Here is a 20,343-nt window from a genome sequence, read left to right as displayed (position 1 = left end):
AAATCCAGCCTGTAATCAGCGTGTACTGGCCATAATGAGCAGGAGATAGTGAAAATATGTTGATTATCTCCCAACATGTGGGGATGAGGGGGCAGTTTGGATACATACTTTCTTGAAGCTGTTCCAGTGGCATAAATAGTTGTCTTTGCATGGAGGCATGGGTAAAAATGCGTTCGCACTTTAAAGGCAGCCACAGGGCCTGCAGACAGAGATGCTCCCTTGGGTGCACCTGTGACTGTTCTGATATAATGTCATATTACTTTAGGCACACTGAGCTGTGAAACACACATAAAACTGACTTTTCTGACTTTTAACCAGAACAACTGTAAATGATTGAAATATCTGGCACTAAAAATTACACATTCACCACTCTGGTTTTCCTTGATGCTTCACAGTGGGTCAAGAGCACTAACTTCTTTAAAGGTCCAGTGTGTACGATATATCTATATCTATATTCTTATTTCCATGATGTGACTGAACACGAATGAAAACATGCTTATGAATAGTATATTCCATTTCTGCCAACAGAGCCCCCCAATTCATACACAATGGACCTTTAAAGTCAAAGTCGGTGCCAGGAAAAGGCAGCATTTATTTAGACTAAAACATGTCTCATATGAGGAAAAAAAAATGATAAAATGTTGTAAAGGAGCAAAATAAAAATATTGAAAAAATGGCAAGACTAAATTTTCTGAATGGAATTTGGGGTTAAACATTTGAAATAGTTGAAATACTGAAAGTAATTGAAGAGGCAGTCAAACTAGTTTTAGTTGAAGTGTGAGCACTGCATGAACTTTAAATTTAAGTATTCAAGTGCTGAGGGAACTGGCCTGTGTTCAAGGAAAATTGAAGTAAAAGTACTCTAAGCAGCTGAAGATTCAAATGCTGAAATGAGTTAAAACTGTTGGGCTGGAAGTGTTAGTTGAAGTGCAGGTCCTGAAATAAATGAATCCCACCTCAATATATGAAACAAAACAAAGTGGAGGCACTGAAAGGTGGATTTAATTCAGTGGACAATATGGGAGATAGAAGAGCTTCATTTTGTTGTTGTTTTTAATTTTTAAGGTGGGGACCTGAAAGGGTTTGAAGTGTCAGCTGAAGCTGAATAAGTGAAATGAGTTGAGATGTCAGTTGAACTTCTCACATAAGAAAATAATTAAATATAATTAGATGTCTGTAAAGGAGAACAATGAGAAAATGCTAAACTTTTAAAGGGCAAGTGCTGAGTGAAGTTAAAGTGTCAGTTGAAGTGAAAGTCTTTGAAGTGGTTGAAATCAATGAGGCAAAGGTGATAAGATGAGCTGGAAGTGTCAGTGTAAGAAGAAGTTGTTGGATTTTGAAGAGTAGAAGAAGTTTTGTGAGACCTGAAAGCTGCTGTACGGGAGTGGAGATGTCAGCTGGACCATCAAACCATGATGGGAAAAACTAAAACACATCTCATATCATTTAAGACGCGATTACATGTTTGTAAATCAAAGCTAATAAAACTAAGAAAGGCAACATTTTCTGAAGGAAAAGTGCAGTAGGAACATTTATAATAGTTGAAATAATGAAAGAAGTTCAAGTGGTGGTTGAAAGAAACTGAAACAGCAGTGAAAGTGGCTGCAGAGTCACAGCTCGCTGTGAGTCTGGTCCTGGTTCTCCTTTGACCTTCGCCTCTCTCGCAGTTGCTTTACCAAACTGTCTGGTTTGTCCCGTCCTTCTGTAACCTCTGCCTCAGTATTCAGATCCAGCAGCTCCAAATTAGTCATCACTACACGGGGAAATCGGGGGCAGCGCTCCCCCCCTCCGGACAGATTTATTGAGCTAGCCTTGAACGCAGGGCTGTTGCTTGTGGAGCTGAGCCCATCTTGTTCCAGGGGGAGATGATTTCTGTTAGCGTGTTGTAGGCTTCTCCTGTGCAGCCCACAAACATATCTACGTGACTTATTGGATTGGATCAGTGCTTTCTGCAAATACGGCGTCGTCATACAGCAACAAAATATGGTGCTGGATGAATTATGAGTTGAGATACAGAAACTACAAATACTGTGAAAAAGGAGGACACTGGAAACTTTGTCCAGTCAAACTGTGCTAATAATCAGCTTTTTCTTAACCATTTCAGTTGGAAGATACTTATTTGACTTTGAACTTTACTTTTTACCCACATACAGAAATACATGACGTATCAAGATGTCCCTGCTGTTTTAGGGGTTTCATGTGTGCTGGGTGATTTCATGACGATGCAAGCACATTTGAAAGGGTCTGAAGTCTTGAATTCAGGCTTTTCAAAGAGCACTGTCAGGTGCTTGGAGCCAGTGTAAACATTTGTGGATCACAGGAAAGAATGTGCCCACACTGAACACAAACTAGAAGAGCTTCCTCAGAAAAAAACTAACAAACAAATGCAACAGAAGAATGGCTCTGTGACATTTCTAGAGAAGCCTAAAATTATGTTTGACATTTTGTCTCACTTTTGTTTTGGGCTTGCAAAATGCATTAATTGCAAAATGTATCACTGCCACGACTGGACAGACCCAGAAGTTCAAATAAGCTGCAACACCACCCAGTTATCCAATCAGTGTAGAGTCAGTGTAAGTGTCCAACCTGCCAAGTGTCCAGTCTGGAGCTCAACTGTGCTGAATGCCCAAAGATGTGTTCTTCATGTCCAAAATACAATCAAAAGATTCTGTTTATTAGTTAAAGTTACTATACTGTCAACTGCGGGTGTACATTTATTTTCTTACAGAAATTTAAATTTTTTAGAGCTGTAACAAGCTCTAACTGTTAGCTGTCAGGGATTTCTTCATGTCTGCTCATCATGGATCATTCCCACATTAGAATAAGACTGAGACGCTGCGCTGCCCACTGAGGTTTAACACAACCGGTGGGGTTATTTCTGCCTGTGGGATGTGATCGGCTGAGGAATAACCAGCGCACACAGGCTGCTGTTGGAGATGGTGCTTTACTGGCAGGAAAAGGTTACATTCTGTGGCAGAGCTGTAATGAGAACTAAGTGGTCATTACTGCAGAGATATGAAGTGATCAAACAGCAGCTGTGTTCCCACAACAATCCCTCCCTCGCTGCTCATCTGTCTGTCCATCCTGTCACTCCCACACACACACACACACACACACACACACACACACTGATACCACAGACATCTAAACAAAGAGGATTAGACCCTAACGAAGATACATTTGACTTTTTTAAAGAGCAAACAGGTGACTGAACTCTTCCATACAGTGAAAGTTAACATCTGAAAAACTCTAACTAAACCACTGTACTAGCTTTAAATCAAGATAATAGGTTACACACTGTTCCTTCATGTAGTGATTTGTGGTGTTATTAGTCAGGAGAAGCAGCTTTTTCATTTCCTCGTAGTAAACCCCTTCCTGACAAGCTGCTGTCTAATGCTCAGATAATTGTGGGATGTTTCCAACAAGGGTTGCTGTGTGTATTGACCTGTATCTGTGTATCTGTACGTGTGTGTGTTCTCTTAAAAGAAGCTTCTTTTCATGCCTGATCACTGTCTCCAGATAAATTATTCCCCCATGCATGTGCTGTCACTGGTACTGCAGCTGCATGACTGGTTAACACTGGAGATAAGAAACGGGGTGAAAGTTATGTCCCATGTTCCACTATCACTCTTTGCCTGCTTCTAAGGTGGAGGTCAATGGGTGTGTCCCGTCCCGTTCAAGTGGAGCAGGCATCTGATTGGCTGGGACTCCTGACAGCAGCCCTCCCACACTGCCACAGTAGAGCAGGGAACGCATGGGCCACTTCTGAGGAGAGAGACGGCACACAGGGTTAGCTCTTCATGCTAATATGATTAGCACCATGATGTGGTGGACAAGTAAGCTGGTCAAAGCTCATCTGGATAAATGTAACAAAATGATACCTTTGTGCAAGGTAAAGATATTTCCATTTCAGTCCTGTTTCTGTCTCCTTCACTTTTAATGGTCAGATTTGTTTTGATTTTCTTAGTCTCTCTAACGTCGTCTCTGAATGTAAAGCTACCATCATGCAGACGAGAGCAGATCTGAGCTGACAGAAACGTTGATGCACTCTTCTGAGTCTCCTTCACTTATTACTGTGAGCTCACAGCAATGATCTCAACCAGAAATCACTTTTTGTTGCCCTGAGTTTTACCTCTCAGGCTACATACAGGCTGCCCAGCCTTACAGGTGAAGGTTGTTTGGTATGAAGCCTTAAAGGAATACCTGCAGACACTACTCTGTGTTGAAAAGGAGTAAAAACAACTTGATTTTTATTATAATAATATTAATATTAGTGGGGTTATGTATTTATGATTAGCTAAAGGTAGCTAGTTATCTAAAGATAATAATAGTGGTTTTATGTACTTATGATTAGATAAAAGTAGCTTGTTATCTAAAAGTAATATTGGTTTATGTACTTATCTTTTTCAGTGGTCATATCTTAATATTATAACTAACTATATCTTATTATTGTTTGTCAAGTTAGAACTATTATAACTTGACATACATTGTGTTCCTCTTAGGCACAAATACACAACTTGTCATGGTTACAGACACATGATGTGTGATCTGTGTTTAGTCTACTGGTGTGGACACTCAAAGTACAGGCAAGTCATATTATACATTACACTGTATATATACGGTATAATCCGCTCAGCAATATAAGCAGTAAATTGTTGGTTCCCATCCTTACCTTAACAGGATGCAGGTATCCACCCGGCCGAGAGGGCAGGGTGTGCTCAGCCAGCATCCCTCCCTGGTCCAGGGTCTCTGTTAGGTAAGCTATGTAGTTCGTGGCCAGAACCAGAACATCAAGCTTGGACAGCTTGGTGTCTGGTGGGACTGAGGGCAGAGCAGCCTGAGGACAGCAAAAACAATCAGTCAAAAACAATGGATTAACATGCAGGGTGGCAAAAGGCGCAACACCTCATTGTATGCATGCAGGTGGTAAAACACAGCTGTACAGGGAACGCCTCAGAGGTGTTATCTCTCTGAAAGGAGAGTGTCAGTGTACGTGGTGCACCTGCAGGCTGTGGAAGGCCTGTCGCAGGTTGCGGACGCGGCTCCTCTCTCGCGCTGCGTTTTCTGGGGAGTGCTGACCCCTCAGTGTCCTGGACTGGACCGCAGACCCAAAACCAGAACCAGAGTTTGACCTGGACCCACACACCTGTAGCAGAGGACATATTCATAGCCTGACAGTCGTACGCGAAAGGACAGTTTAACATTATTTTTGGGGACATTCAAAAATATTTAAATAATCTATTTAAATCAGGACTCTTCAGATAATTTCATGCAGGGTTACTGTACTGTTCAAGCCTGTACAGACGTTAGAATCCAGCGATTCATGACATGAGGGAGCATCATTAAATAAACAACAGATTGATTTTGAGTCTGTGATGCCGTTAGGACAGAATGAGTCATTTACAAGTATTTTATATATCAAAAATGATGAACAAAAGGGATAAGTTATGCTGATTCTTCCTTATTATAAGTTATTTGTTCAACATATCTGAACTTAAGTTGGGTACACTTAATGTTTCCAGTAAATCCTTCATGAAAAAGACATTTTAAACATGTGGGTTTTATTCTAGTTTCCTGTTAAATCCTGTGATGAAGGTTGTGAAATGTCCCACTGGTTGCTCAGAATTTTCCAAATCTGTCTTTGAAACCAGTTGGATAAAGTGGACCATTAATTCAGACTCACCCACTTCCTTGGCTCGCGGCTGCTGCGTCTGCCCTGCCCGTCTCCGTGCAGGGATGCTGGGCTGCCGGCTGCACAGGGCTGCTGCCTCTGTGGCTCGGCTGTGGAGCTGGAGACCAGCTGATGGTTCACCGCAACCGACATGAGACCCTCCAGAGGATTCACCGCCATGGATGCTGCAGCGGACTCTCCTGAAGACTTGAGACTGTAATTCACTTCCGTTTGAGTCTATTTTCATAGGCTGGGTGGACGTTTGCTTCGCTGGAAGTTGCTGTATCATCCACTGAGTACTTTGGTAAATGTGCTGCACACACAGTCTCAGGCCATCTTTCCATCTAATCTGAAAGCATCTTAAAAGTCTAACCTAAATTTAAAAAAAAATACTGGCTCAAGAACAGCTAAAATGACTCATCTGATCTCAGGAAAAGTATGAACGTTCTATTCTGTGGTCATTCCAAGCATCTCCAAGCTCCTTTCCAGAGTTCACCAGGCCTCTGTGGGACCCTGAGTTCCACCCACACCCCTAAACAACTGGTGAAAGCCCCACAATCAGCGGCTGGTCTCTGCGCATCTCCGTCCATCCAGAGAATTCCTCCCAGTCTCTCTCTGTGCGTCTCTCTCTGCTTGTTTCCTTATCGGGTGAGGTAATGTGGGGAACTTCATGTGGTCCTTATCTCAGCCGCCCGGTCGTGCTGATCCTCCCCTGGCTGTTCGGCTGCCAAGAAGAGCGGGCAGGCAGTCAGGCCTGGGGGAGTGCAGCAGTGGGAGGGTGTCCCGAGCCAGGGCGCTGGGGGGCTTGGGAAACTCAGCGCTCTGCTAACAACTGGACAGGGGTGGGACTGGAAGCTCGGGGCAGTGCGACATTGAACATGACCGAAGAGAGGTGGAAGTGCCTTTTGGTTTGCTGAAAACATTCACGGCATCCCAGCATCTTAACAACCTCGTTATGATCGAGTGAAAAAGAAAAAAGAAAATCAGATTCACTTCTGCTGCCATTGTGAATGTCGACTAACGTGATACAGATCAGAACACGCCACGCCACGAGCATGCCGGGTACATGCAGAAAAGCTGCAGGGTGGTGTTCCAGAAATACAGGCAAGTCCTACATTTTCACTTGTTACTATGGTAACTGATGCCCTGAAGCTAACTTGCTATAAGGCAGGTTAACTTAGTCTTTACTTATGGTCCCAGGTTCCAGTTTTCAGGCTCCAAATCTGAAACACCAAAGCTCTACAATGGCAGTCCATCACCTCTTCTGACTATGGCAGAAAGTCTTTATGAATCATTTCATTCAGATTTCGCAGTTTGACAATCTACCATTACCGAGGTTAGAAAAGCCTGTTTGAATATATAACATCAGCATTTAACAGCATCTACAATGTAATGGCTGTAAGGCAATTTTGTGGCTTTTATGATGCACATTTATGAATTTTGAAAGAAAAAAGTATTTTTATTGCATTTAAGCATTAACGCCTGTTGTCGCTAATTTGCATCATACCTAAATTTATATCTATTGTATGTGCTACAGAAAAATGAACAAACTCATCTTAATTGAGGATCAATTTGAAAGCAAAAACACAAAGAATTAATTTTTAAATATAATTCTAAATAAATTCAGGCGTCAAGGGGTTAAGATCATTTTGGAGCAGGGCCGTAGTCACACAAGCATGATGTTCCGCTTCATGTGGGAAGATGCACTCTGTACGGTCCTATGTGCTTGTCTGCGGCTGTGAACATCACTGCTGGCTCTGTAAAAGTCTGCTAACAGAATGAACTCCAGGACCTGAATAATGATGCAGTGAATTGTGTATGAAGCAGATTGATATGATATGAGCAGTGGAGCTATGTGGCTGGTCCTGAAACAGTTGAAATGACAAACTAACAGTTAGACAGGACAGTGCACTACAGCTGTTATTTTATTTGGTCAAAAATAGAGCATGACGTCATGATCTGGGACACATGTCATTCTGGTCATCATGGAATGGTAGCATACACTGTGATTCACTTTAAATTGCATAGTTTTAAAAAGCTGGCATTTTACTGCATTATCTTTATTAAAATTTACAATCATTCTTATCTTTTTAGTAAAACTAAACCCATTTCATCATTTAAATAAATCATTTTCAGACACAGCTTGTCAAACAGCATCACAGATTGTATTCAACTTCTTCAAGGTCAACATGAAGAGCACAACTCGACTCTTCGGGATTGTTCCTCTCATGTTGGGCTATCATGCCCCTAAAGATGAATTGATCCAATAAATCAAAGTGCTGAACATGAAAACCCTCCTCTGAATGGAGGCTTTCATCAATACAAGTAAGGGGGGCTCTGAGCCTTTGCAGCAAATCAAAGTCAACCAATGTGAGGCAGCTGAATATTACGAACACCAGCAAATAAATCAAAGGCAACTGAGGCTGTAGCAGCAGTGTGCTGTTGTTAACTGTGCAATATATTAAAGAAATCTGACTGTATCAAAGCTGTTAAATGCTAAAAACGAGTTGTGGACGAGTCTGAAAGGGAAAATCCAGCAAAATGAAACATAATTCAAAGGTTGAAGGCGGTAACGTGGCAGCCCGGCTATCAGTGAGAGGAATGTCTGGCACCTTGTGCAGGCTGTCAACACAATAACAACAAGTGCCCCCTGACCTCCCATCTGCAGCTGCCTCGTGAACTGTTCAGCACTGCAAGGCTGAGAGGAGCTTTGAGCGAGGCGGCAGGAGGGAGGAGGAAATGATGCTGACTGTTAACTGCACTGACAGGTGTAGCTGTGAATCTGGAAGACGCTACGACTAGACGTGGGTGGTGAACACGTCCTGCTTGTAAAAACGTGTGTTGTTGAATAGTTTGCCACAAAGTGTTGACAACAGAAGCCATAAATTTACTGTTCAAACTGATACATTTTAAAGACTCATTCATGAAGTCTGATTAGGAATTTCACTGACGGTTTTGTTATACACAGTGTGCAGAATTATTAGGCAGATGAGTATTTTGACCACCATCCTTTTTATGCATGCTGTCCTACTCCAACTAAGTATATCAGGTGATGTGCTTCTGTGGTCTAATGACATCAACACCCTATATCAGGTGTGCATAATTATTAGGAAACTTCCTTTCCTTTGGCAAAATGGGTCAGAAGAGAGATTTGACGGACTCTGAAAAGTCTAAAATTGTGAGATGTCTTGCAGAGGGATGCAGCAGTCTTGAAATTAGCAAGCTTTTGAGGCGCGATCACAGAACAATCAAGCGTTTCATGGCAAATAACCAACAGGGTCGCAAGAAGCGCATTGAACGAAAAAGGCGCAAAATAACTGCCCGTGAATTGAGGAAAATCAAGTGTGAAGCTGCAAAGATGCCATTTGCCACCAGTTTTGCCATATTTCAGAGCTGCAACGTTACTGGAGCGTCAAAAAGCACAAGGTGTGCAATACTCAGGGACATGGCCAAGGTAAGGACGGCTGAAAAACGACCACCATTGAACAAGAAACACAAGATAAAACGTCAAGACTGGGCCAAGAAATATCTTAAGACTGATTTTTCGAAGGTTTTATGGTCTGATGAAATGAGAGTGAGTCTTGATGGGCCAGATGGATGGGCCCGTGGCTGGATCAGTAAAGGGCAGAGAACTCCACTCCGACTCAGACGCCAGCAAGGTGGAGGTGGGGTACTGGTATGGGCTGGTATCATTAAAGATGAGCTTGTGGGACCTTTTCGGGTTGAGGATGGAGTCAAACTCAACTCCCAGTCCTACTGCCAGAAGACACCTTCTTCAAGCAGTGGTACAGGAAGAAGTCGGCATCTTTCAAGAAGACCATGATTTTCATGCAGGACAATGCTCCATCACATGCATCCAAAAACTCTGCAGCGTGGCTGGCCAGTAAAGGTCTAAAAGAAGAAAAATTAATGACATGGCCCCCTTGTTCACCTGATCTGAACCCCATAGAGAACCTGTGGTCCCTCATAAAACGTGAGATTTACAGGGAGGGAAACCAGTACGCCTCTCTGAACAGTGTCTGGGAGGCTGTGGTTGCAGCTGCGCGCAATGTTGATCATGAACAGATCAAGAAATTGACAGAATCTATGGATGGAAGGCTTTTGAGTGTCCTCGTAAAGAAAGGTGGCTATATTGGTCACTGAATTGATTTTGTTTTGTTTTTTGAATGTCAGAAATGTTTATTTGTATATTTTCAGTTGTTATATTGGTTTACCTGGTGAAAATAAATAAGTGAAATGGGTATATATTTGGTTTTTATTAAGTTGCCTATTAATTCTGCACAGTAAAAGTTACCTGCACACACACTAAGCCTCCTAAGATAGCCTAAACTAAAAAAGCCCCACTCCAACTTCCAGAAATATTCAGCTTTGACATTATGCGTCTCTTGGGTTGATTGAGAACATACTTGTTGTTCAATAATAAAATTAATCTTCAAAAATACAACTTGCCTAATAATTCTGCATCCCCTGTATGATCGATTCCACCTCACAGTGCTCAGAATCACAATGTGTACACGTCTTCTCACTGCTCACCACTTGTTCCACTTTCTTTTTTGCCAATCAATGCTTTGTACTGTACGTCTAGTTCATTCACCTGTTCATCAGTCCACTCCCTACTCTTTCTTCTTCTTCTTCTTCTTCTCCACAGTCTTAGTGAAGTTCTGGATGTCTGCGGCCATCAGCTGGGGCTCCTCCATGGCAGCGAAGTGGCCGCCGCGGGCCATGGCCGTGAAGGTCAGGAGTTTACCGTATTTCTGTTTGGCCCACAGTTTGGGGGTGTGCATGAGCTCGTTGGGGAAGCAGGCAAAGCCGGTGGGGACGTACACCCGTATCCTGTGAAGACAGGATGACGTGTTAGCTTATATTTAACATTAGAGATGCTCTTTAAGTGCTGTTAATGCATGAAGTAAGTACACGATGCCAGCTCTTCATCAACATTTAAAAATGCTCTGTTTAAACAAACCACTGGAAAAATTAATGATTTTTATTATTTAGGTTTCTAATTCAGGGTCTGAATCTGGTTTATATGCAGCTAGATGTGGCTTTAGATCACTCTAAACAGCTGTTTCAGTGAAGGAGGGTGTGAAGCTCTGAAAACCCAATGACTTGGTCATGGACACTAAAGGAATAAGCACTTAAGATGATTTAAAGCATTTAAAGCTTGAAAGATGGTGATTCCAAATGTTTTGTGTCAAAGTCAAGTTCGTCTGTTCTTAACGCTGAACAACTGGTCACATTCAACTTGTGTTCACTCACTTAGAGTGAGGCTGGTCAAGGCCTTGGCTGAAGTTTTCCTTGTAGAACCTCATGGAGGAGACGATGCAGCCAGACGTCCAATAGATCATCACATTAGTCAGCAGGTCATCCAGAGAGAACTTCCTGCGAGGCGCCACACACACAAGATTTCATACTACAGTGATGACAAAAGTGGTTTTGCTCTGAAACTACTGAGCATTCATCAATGTATTCTGTATCTGTACTCTTGCTGAAGCCTTTTCCAAACAACACCATTTCACAATGGAGCCTGGAGCCACTGCTGATACATACGCTCCTACTTCTGATGATATCTACAACTAGTTTGTATTTGATAGTTTGATACACTATCTTCATACTAGAGGAGGATGTGGTGATGGCGAATATCAACACTCACTCCCCTCTGATTTGTTCTGTGCTACTCACCTGGTGAGTCCTCCATCCTCCAGGTTCCTATAGTCGCGACTCGTCCACGTGGAGAACTTCTCCAGAATGTAGGCAGCCAGACCCACTGGGGAATCATTCAGGCCTCGGCCTGAGGGGAAATTCACAATCGATTTTCATTTACGGATTTGTTGATTAAGTACCTTTGTTGTTATTGTGAATCTGTGACCTTACTGCTGAAGCCAGTCTAGACGACTACGAGCTATTTTCCAACAACTGCAGGAACACAAGAAATACACTCAGAGTGTCTCGCCCCCCGTAGATTCACCTACACACTTGACAAACATGGAAAGGGAGGGTGAGGCGAGGATTATTCAGTTGGTTACAATCTGCAACCTCACCACTAGATGGCACTAAATCGTCCACACTGATCCTCTAAAGCAGGGATGTCAAAGTCAAATACACAGAGGGCCAAAGAAACAGATTTGCTACAAGCCGAGGGCCAGACTGTATATTAAAACATATTTTAATGATTGCACATAGCCTACTAATCATTACACCCATAGCCGGGTGTAATGATTAATTGAACAATCCAATATTCTTTTATGGCTCTGTCAGTAATTTCAACTGTAAACATTTTTCAACAGGCACACACCAAAAACAAACTTCCTTCACAGAAAAATCACATGTCCTGTGCCTAAAATGAATAAAGCAATATTTTCTTATGGCTCTGTCAGTAACTAAGGGAAAACATTTTCAACAGGCAAAGAGCAAAACAATAAATGTCCAATCGTAAAATAAGAAAATAAAAATCAAATCAGTTGTATTCCTTCTCATGGCTCTTATCTGCAATTTTCCCTGAGTTCAACTGAAAAATAAATATAAATAAATCAAATAAATTAAAATACAAAAATTTATAGGACACAGACAAAACAATACTCCTTCAAAGAAAAATCACGTCTTGTAGAAACAAATGTAAAAATTTAACTGAATTAAAAACTAGAAATACATGAATGCTCTGTGATGCTCACTTGCCTGAGGCTGAGCCTGATACTTGGTGGTGTCTCATCTTTTGTACAAGTTCATCAATGTTCGGGGTCAGGCTCTGAGCTGAGGAAATCCTCAGGATCGAGTGAAGGTGTGTATCAGTAAGACGGCTCCTGTGTGATGTTTTGTTTAGCTTCATTAAAGAGAACAGTTGTTCACACAGGTATGTGCTGCCAAACATAGAGAGCGTCTGAGCGGCTTGGATGCGCAGCTGGGGCGTTGTGTCGGGGATGAGACGTGCAAACTCAGCAGCACCCACTCTCTCATATTTTTCCTTCAGTGTGTCATTGCACTGGAGCTCAATCAACTCCATTTGTAGGTTTGGTGGTGCGCTTTCCACGTCAACTGCAAAAGGATTGCCGAGCAGTTCAAACCTGCTTTTTTGGGCTTCAAAGTCAGCAAATCGGCGTCGGAAGTCGGCAGCAAGTATGTTGAGTTTATCGGCAAACTGTGCACTCGGGAACACAGCGGTAGAGAGCTTCTCTTTCATGGTCTGGCAACTGGGAAAGTGGCTCAAGTTTTCTTTCCGCATATGTGTGTCCCACAGACTCAGGTTTTAAACGCCTTCACTGTGGTGTACATATTAGTGATGATGCGCCCCCGTCCCTGCAGCTGCAGGTTCATCACATTCAGACGGCTCGTGATGTCGCACAGAAACGCCATTTCACACAGAAACGTTTCATCTCGGAGCTCTGTTGTGTCTTTCCATGAACAGACAGATCTCCTCACGCAGCTCGAAACATCTTTGCAGCACCTTTCCCTGGCTTAGCCATCGCACCTCTGTGTGATATAAGTCACCATACTCTGTATCCAACTCGCCCAGAAATGCCTTGAATTGGCGGTGATTTAAACCTTTGGCTCTGATTAAGTTCACTGCTCGCGTTATGGTGCTCATTATATGCTCCATTTTAAAAGCTTTGCCACACAACGACTCCTGGCGTATTATACAGTGATAAGCTGTCAGCTCATGTGTGACGTTTTCCTCTTGCATCCTCTCCCGCATCCTTGCCACCAATCCACTCCTGTGCCCACACATCGCGGGTGCTCCGTCTGTTGTCAATCCCACCAGTTTTTTCCCAAGGCAGCCCCATCTCATCTACACATCTGGATACCTCATCATACAGATCTCGACCTGTAGTTGTGCCATGCATAGGACGTAATGCCAAAAACTCTTCTGTTATGCTCAGGCTGGAGTCCACTCCACGGATGAAAATTGACAGATATGTTGGTGCTCTCATCCACAGCAAGGGAATACGCGATGAAATCTTTTCCCTTTCTCACAAGCTGTTATTTTAGATTGGTGGAAAGCTGGTCTACATGTTCAGCAACAGTGTTTCTGCTCAGGCTCACGTTAGAAAATAGTTGCCTTTTGTCTGTCTGTGTGTCACAAACTTTAAGCCTACAGTTTTTGATGAACTCTCCCTCTGTAAATGGCCGAGCTGATTTTGCAACCTCTTCTGCAACAATAAAACTGGCTTTGACAGCAGCCTCGCTTTGTGATTTGGCTTTTGTAAACAGTGCCTGCTGGGACTTAAGACCTCGATTAATTCTTCCACCTTCTGTAGCCTTTGTTCCGTGTCCATATTCTTGTCTTTGTCTGTGTGTTTCTTAGACGTTTCATGGTGCCTTCTTAGATTATATTCTTTCATTCCAGCCAAACTTTCTCCACACAGAAGACACACAGGTTTGCCTTTTACCTCCATGAACACTGTGTACTCTGCCTCCCACCTGGTTTGAAACCCCCTGTTCTCAGCGTCCACCTTCCTTTTAGCCATTTTTTGGGGGGAACATCTGTTCTGACTGCTGATAACTAATGAAGCCCATGCCTGTTTGCCGCGCTGCAGTGAGTTCACGGGCTACCGTTGCATTGTGGGGAATGTAGTATTGGTGCGTGCAAAACACCAGTGGGCGGCTGCAGCCAGCTGTAATACGAATCAAATATCATCCGGGGGTCCACATATAAATCATTTGCGGGCCGCATCCAGCCCGCAAGCCTTGACTTTGACATATGTGCTCTAAAGAGAATATTACCTTTATGTGTTAGCATTCCATTAAACTGTCTTATGTGTTTGATTTTAACATTGGCTATCACAAGAACATTACAACTGCATGAGGAAAGATTTATTTGACCTCAACTACAGTGGTACAATGTGGACCTTTCGTTAAGATTTCATTAAATGTTATGCTCAGCCTGCTACACGAAGCAAGGGAGGGCCTTTACATTAGCCAATAGATCTGCATGTGCATTACAACCCCGCCTTGACTAACCAAGCTAACCTGCTAACAGCAGCTACCGTTATGAGCAGTTGGCAGTTACCTTAGCAACAAGTAAAGTTACATCAGGAAACTCTGTAAATCGCCTCTGTACTGTGTTTCCTTCCATCAACCTGGCCTTGTAGCATTTAATGATATCTCTCTCATCCAAATTGTACCAACGTGGTTGAGGTCAAGGAAAATATTCATGACGCAGTTATAATGATCGAATGACAGTCAGTGTCAAAACCAACCCAACTGACCCAACTGAGTTTAATGGAATGTTAACCTATGAAGCTAAATATTTGATAATAGGCCTTATAATCAAACTGTGGCATGTTTATGACAGGTCATGGTGTCTTGGTTAAAGTGAAGTTGTCAACAACACAACAGCATGATGCTTATTGACAGCATTCATGAAGACTTCTTCATGCTGCTTCTGCTCCTGGGGCCCTTTTCACAAAAACAACTTGCGAGCGTCGTGCTCCTTTTCATCAGTTAAATTTGTCAAAATTAGCTCGAGAGGAAATGGTCTCATGTCGCAAATGTGTTGTAACAATCCTTACCCACAGTGTCAGGCTTGGTGGCCTGGATGTGCATGTAGCCAGACTCTTTGATGGACTCCACCACCAGTTTCTCCATGCTGGGGAAGAGACGCTGAATATCCATGTCAGTGAAGCCAAACAGCTTAGGGAAGCGACGGCCGAGTATGATGGATGAAACTATGGGCAGGCCTGGCTTAGAGGGCGGAGCAAAGTTCACATGCAAGCCTTTGACTGTCCTGCAGTATGAAAAAAAATGCAAACAAAAGAAAACAGAGGGCCCTGTAGCAATACATTATTTAAGCATTTACAAAAAAGTGCACAGCAACACATAAATATAAACACTTTATCAAAGGCCTGGTGCTTCCAGGAGGAGTGGCTGTTCACTGCAACATATTAGGCTACCACACTACATGCATGTAATATGGAGTTAACTTTCTAAATAATAAATGGCAAACATCATCAGATGTTGAGCGAGTTCTTGTGTGTCTTACTTGGGCTCCAGCTGAGCCATGTTGGTGGTGACCAGCCAGCCCCAGTCTCCTCCATGAGCGTAGAACTGCTGGAAGCCCAGGCGCTTCATCAGTTTGTGGAAGACGCGTGCTGCACAAACTGAATCAAAACCTGTTCTCCCACACACGCACAAACACACACACATTTAGAAACTGCAGCATGAAACCCAGCAGTTTCTACAGAGTTTAATATTTCCACATCAACATGGAGTGGATTTTGCAGGAAATTAACTGTACTACTCTATGATGCAGAAGGCCCTGGTCAGATATTCTCTTCATATCATATATATTACTAGTCTGTGTATTGTGTATAGGTACAGTATATCCCCTCAGTTACCAGTTTACTCAATATGCCTTAAAAATCTCATACACCTGCTTTGCAATATTCCTACTTCCTATTTACTCTGCAATGTGCACTTGATTTGAAAAAACCCAGATCTTTAGATGCACTCAGGTGTTTCATGCACCCATGAACCTAAGATGTGTTCATAGTGTGTTTTTGTAAATGGATATTCAATCCCAGTCGGGTCTTCATTCAGAGTCAGGGTTCTTTTCATCAGTGCTGTTTCCCAATAGCCTTGATCATGCAATCTGTGCAGAATTAAGCTTCTTCTATTGTCTGCAACTACACTTTGGTCCTTAGAGAAACGATATTTCATTCAGCTGTATTTTTATGGTTCAAGTGACGAAAAGCACAAAAGCATTTTTTTCTTTTCTTTATATGGAATGTCACACTATGTAGTAAACTATAGCAGCAACAATACCACTGCAAGAGCAAAAACGTCTTAAAAATAGTATTTATTCTTGTTATTTATGGTGGTGGTTATTGTACCAAAACACTACAGTACCAAGCAACTCTTAAACACTTTAGTTGGAAATTTACAAAATTCCCACATCTAGCATGAATATTTTCCAATGTCTGGAAGGAAAAAGCTTTCCAGACTCACCTTTCTTCTGTGGTGCTTCAGAAAATCCGTACCCTGGAATGGAGGGACACACCACCTCAAACACAAGGTCATCTGGGTCTGATGGTTCTGTCAGCAGAGGGATCAACCCATAGAACTCGTAGAAGGAGCCGGGCCAGCCGTGAACCATTATCAGAGGAAGAGCAGTAGCTCCCTCTGGCACCTTCTTAGGCTTCACATGCAGGTAGTGGACATCAATGCCTGGATGGAAGTTCAGTGAATCAGAATATGTCGGACATAAGAACATGAATGTGTCACCAGTGCGGCCTCACCTTCGATTTTGGTTTTGAAGTGGGGGTATTGGTTGATTTTGTCAACTTGCCTCCTCCAGTCAAAGTCATTTCTCCAGTAAGAAATCACCTTCTGCAGGTAGTGGGAGTTGAAGCCATAATTAAACTGGCTGTCCTCTAGTGAGGGAACGGGGCGAGTCTGGTCTATCCTCCTGTAGAGGTCCTGACAGAGAAGGAGAGAAGATATGTGGGGGCTCACACTTTTTCAGCCTGCTGAGTGGTTAACTGCCTCGTGACTAAATGCTACAGAGTGACCAACATGTGTGGCAAACCAATCTAACCTCCAGCTCTTCATCACTGGTGGTGACTTTAAAGGGGCGGATGGTGATGTCCTCCTCACCGTCAGGAGGTGCCCCAGCCCCCCACCAGCCATCCTCTGTCTTCAGAACCTGGCTCCTGCTCCTCTGAACCAGGAAGAAGATCAGTCCCCCAATCACCAGAGCGACCAGCACCTCTGTGAACATGGTGCTGAGTGTCTGCACTGCGACAGGGATGGATGGATGTGCAGGAAAACATGCCATTAGCGTGAAAAATATTTGTCCATAGATGTTTTACATGTACAAGTACAAGTAATCTAATGTGCCATTACATTACATAATGATTGCACCTTTACAGAATGAGCAACTATATGTTCTTTTGCTACTATTACACATTGTAGTTTATTATATCTGATAGAGAGAAACAAATAAAGAATCATTCAATTATGGCTGAAAGTGTGGGGATCTACAGTTTCCCCTCCTTTTTGTCCCTTATGTGTCCTGTGTTTTCCCTTTCCCTGTTGTTTCCTGTCTGTCTCTCTCCTGTCGGTCAAGTGTGTGTGTGTGTTCCCCTGCAGGGTGTGGCTACAGGTGTGGCTCGGCCTCCTCACCTGAGCGCAGCTGTGCGCTATCAGGCGATCAAGAACCACCTACTACAACAGTACATATGCACTGGCTCCTCACTCACTATTTGTCGGAGCGTCAGTTTCTCCACGTGGTAACTACCAGACGAAGTATCTTCTTCTTGTCTGCCTTCCTGACTCCTGCTTGTTTTCCACCATCCCCTGTTTGTCTGTGTCTATGAAAAAAGATTGGCTCTCCACCTGTTTAGCCTCCTCACTCTCAAGACTCACCATTACCCTGGAGATACACTGACTCCGCCTGTTGTTCCCAGATTCACTGTTCATTAAAGACTGTCAACTTTTGCCCTGTGCTCTCTACCTAAGTGTGGTATTTTGGGTCTAGGTCTGACCAAATCCACATTTTCTTGACTGAACACTAAAATGGATTAAATGCTGAACATAATTTGACGTGTGATTGAATGTTATACAAAACAAGTAAAATAATACTGGTGTAAGCAGGGTGGAACTGTAATCTTTTTACTAAACTATAAAAACTCACAACCCCAATTCCAAAGAAGTTGGGATGCTTAACTGTACTGTTTACTGACAACAACATCATGTGTTTCACAAAGTCGTGAAACTCACTCCATCCTTGCTTGTGAATGACTGAGCCTTTCCATAATGCTCATACCCAGTCTTGATACTATCACCAATCAACCTGTTTACCTGTGGAATGATCCAAACAGGTGTTTTCCCCCAGTCTTTAATTGCTCCTGTCTCAACTTGTTTGAAAAGTGTTGCTGGCATCAAATTCAGAACATATTTTTAGAAAAATCAATGGAAGTTGATGAGGTAAAAGATTAGATATGTTGTCACCGTAGTTTTCAACTGAGCATATGTCAAAAAGATTAGCAAGTGATCACATTCTGTTTTATACAGCGTCCTAATGTTTTTGTAATCGGGGTTGCAGAAGTGCACAGGAGACAACAAATGCATTTGAGGGAAACAGTCTGAGACTATACAATAACTACCTCTCTCAGTGACTTCTCTGCCAGTCACTAAGCTGCCAAATGATTTCATAAGTCATGAAATGTTGGAGCAGTCAAACAAAAGTGCCAGTGTTGCTGTGGTCGTGGCCAGCTGACGGGATTAGGTAAAGAACGGGGCTGACCAGGCCCCTCGATCAGTCCTGAGACCTGCATGACAAAGCTTTCCTCTTTCAGGAGAGCTACACCGCTGTCCCGTGTTACATGTGATGACCGACCAGTAGCTCAGCAGCCACCTATCAGAAGACGAGCGTGGACGGACGCTTAGCACGCTCGTGCACTGATGGACGGAGGACAGCGCTAGGCTAACACACGCCACTGCGCGTGGAGCGGAAAGTCCTGTCAAATGCGCGAGCTTCGGACCACACAGGCCTGTGTCCTGGAACAGACCCTCCACCCCGCCTCCACGCGCGCACACACACGCATGCACGCTCGCAAACACGATTAACAGTTAGCGTTATGATAGCAAAGTTCTTTGTAATCTGCTAAACACGCATGTGTCACAGTTTGAGTATCAGAGCAGACACATACCACTGTTATAGGTGATTAAGACGAATTTGTTCACTTTGTCATCAGCCAGTAAACGTGAATCACAGGCAGACAGCGAGGAGCTAACGTAAGAAAGAACTAACAAACCATTAACAACGAAAACTGTTGCCGGTGGGAGTCCTTATTTAACCTACGCACTCTACATTTAGAAGTTATCTAACTGACAAGTTAACGTTTGATGAACGGCTGAAAACATTGGGTTATGTCGATTTGCGTTAACGAAACGCAACATATTGAAACTTTTACTTTGTCAAAACATTAGCAAATCTGCGAAGCATCACAGTTTCAAATGCATTTCGACAATGCGTCTGAAAAATTCCACCCGATTCAACGGCAGTCTCATGGTTTTAGCTGTTATACCTGATCCGAAATGCGAGGTCCTGGACACTGGAGTCGGTGCTGGTCCCGTTTCGTAAACCGTTCCTTGGATACTACGCTCTATCCTAGCTCACTGAGTCAAATGAAGACAACCTTTGCCTTAACGCTCAGCTGGATGGACAAGATTAGCCAAAGGATTATACAACTGTATAGCTTGTGCATGAAAGTTTGTCCTGGGGACTGAATATGTGTGGAAACCCGAAGTGCATGATGGGATATGGAGTATTCGCCAAAGGGGATTAGACCACATGTTGACTGAAGGTTGGGCTGCTGAGAACTCCTAATCATAATAAAAATTAATATTTACCTTAATTAAAAAATGAACGTTATTCTTACACAACAAGTGCAGTTTCTTTAAATACACCACACAGAGCGACATTTGTAAGACCTGTGAAACCTGCATAGCAATATTGGCTCACAACTTTTTTTTGCACTGAATTTTCAGAATTCAGTTTTAAGGGAACTGTCATGAAACCAGAAGAAACCTTTTTTCAGCCTGTGGTTAGTTTCACCCTTTCCTAGGAATATCGCTTAGAGTTGTCTAAATCTTACCCAACAAACCCCATCCTGCTGAGTCTCATCATGCTGTCATTTATGGTTTTTAACACAGTGCATACAACACCAACACAAGAT

At 42.9% G+C, this 20,343-nt stretch overlaps 2 protein-coding genes across 3 annotated transcripts; both read right to left on the bottom strand.

Annotated features, from left to right (window-relative positions):
- Positions 1–3,624: 3,624 nt before the first annotated feature.
- LOC121622355 (transcription factor 23-like) lies at positions 3,625–6,251 on the bottom strand. Its single transcript, XM_041959314.1, has 5 exons — positions 6,228–6,251; positions 5,684–5,908; positions 5,003–5,146; positions 4,673–4,837; positions 3,625–3,765 (listed from the first exon to the last, which is right to left on the bottom strand). Exons 1-5 carry the CDS (start codon positions 6,249–6,251, stop codon positions 3,625–3,627), a joined length of 699 nt encoding a protein of 232 aa, XP_041815248.1.
- A 1,334-nt stretch (positions 6,252–7,585) lies between these two features.
- On the bottom strand, positions 7,586–19,871 carry ephx1 (epoxide hydrolase 1, microsomal (xenobiotic)). Of its 2 annotated transcripts, none has more exons than XM_041958460.1 (9): positions 19,693–19,871; positions 17,199–17,398; positions 16,900–17,080; positions 16,610–16,828; positions 15,645–15,774; positions 15,175–15,389; positions 11,351–11,459; positions 10,928–11,050; positions 7,586–10,504 (listed from the first exon to the last, which is right to left on the bottom strand). In XM_041958460.1, exons 2-9 carry the CDS (start codon positions 17,379–17,381, stop codon positions 10,285–10,287), a joined length of 1,380 nt encoding a protein of 459 aa, XP_041814394.1. In that variant the 5' UTR covers positions 17,382–17,398; positions 19,693–19,871; the 3' UTR covers positions 7,586–10,284. The 2 variants fall into 2 exon arrangements, with proteins under 2 accessions (XP_041814394.1, XP_041814395.1); XM_041958461.1 differs by having other exon boundaries at positions 17,199–17,393.
- Positions 19,872–20,343: the final 472 nt, after the last annotated feature.

Source organism: Chelmon rostratus, chromosome 18, assembly GCF_017976325.1.
Source record: "Chelmon rostratus isolate fCheRos1 chromosome 18, fCheRos1.pri, whole genome shotgun sequence".
Classification (NCBI taxonomy): Eukaryota; Metazoa; Chordata; class Actinopteri; order Chaetodontiformes; family Chaetodontidae; genus Chelmon; species Chelmon rostratus.
Note: the sequence above shows the minus strand (reverse complement) of the source record. Positions and strands in the feature narration are given on the sequence as shown.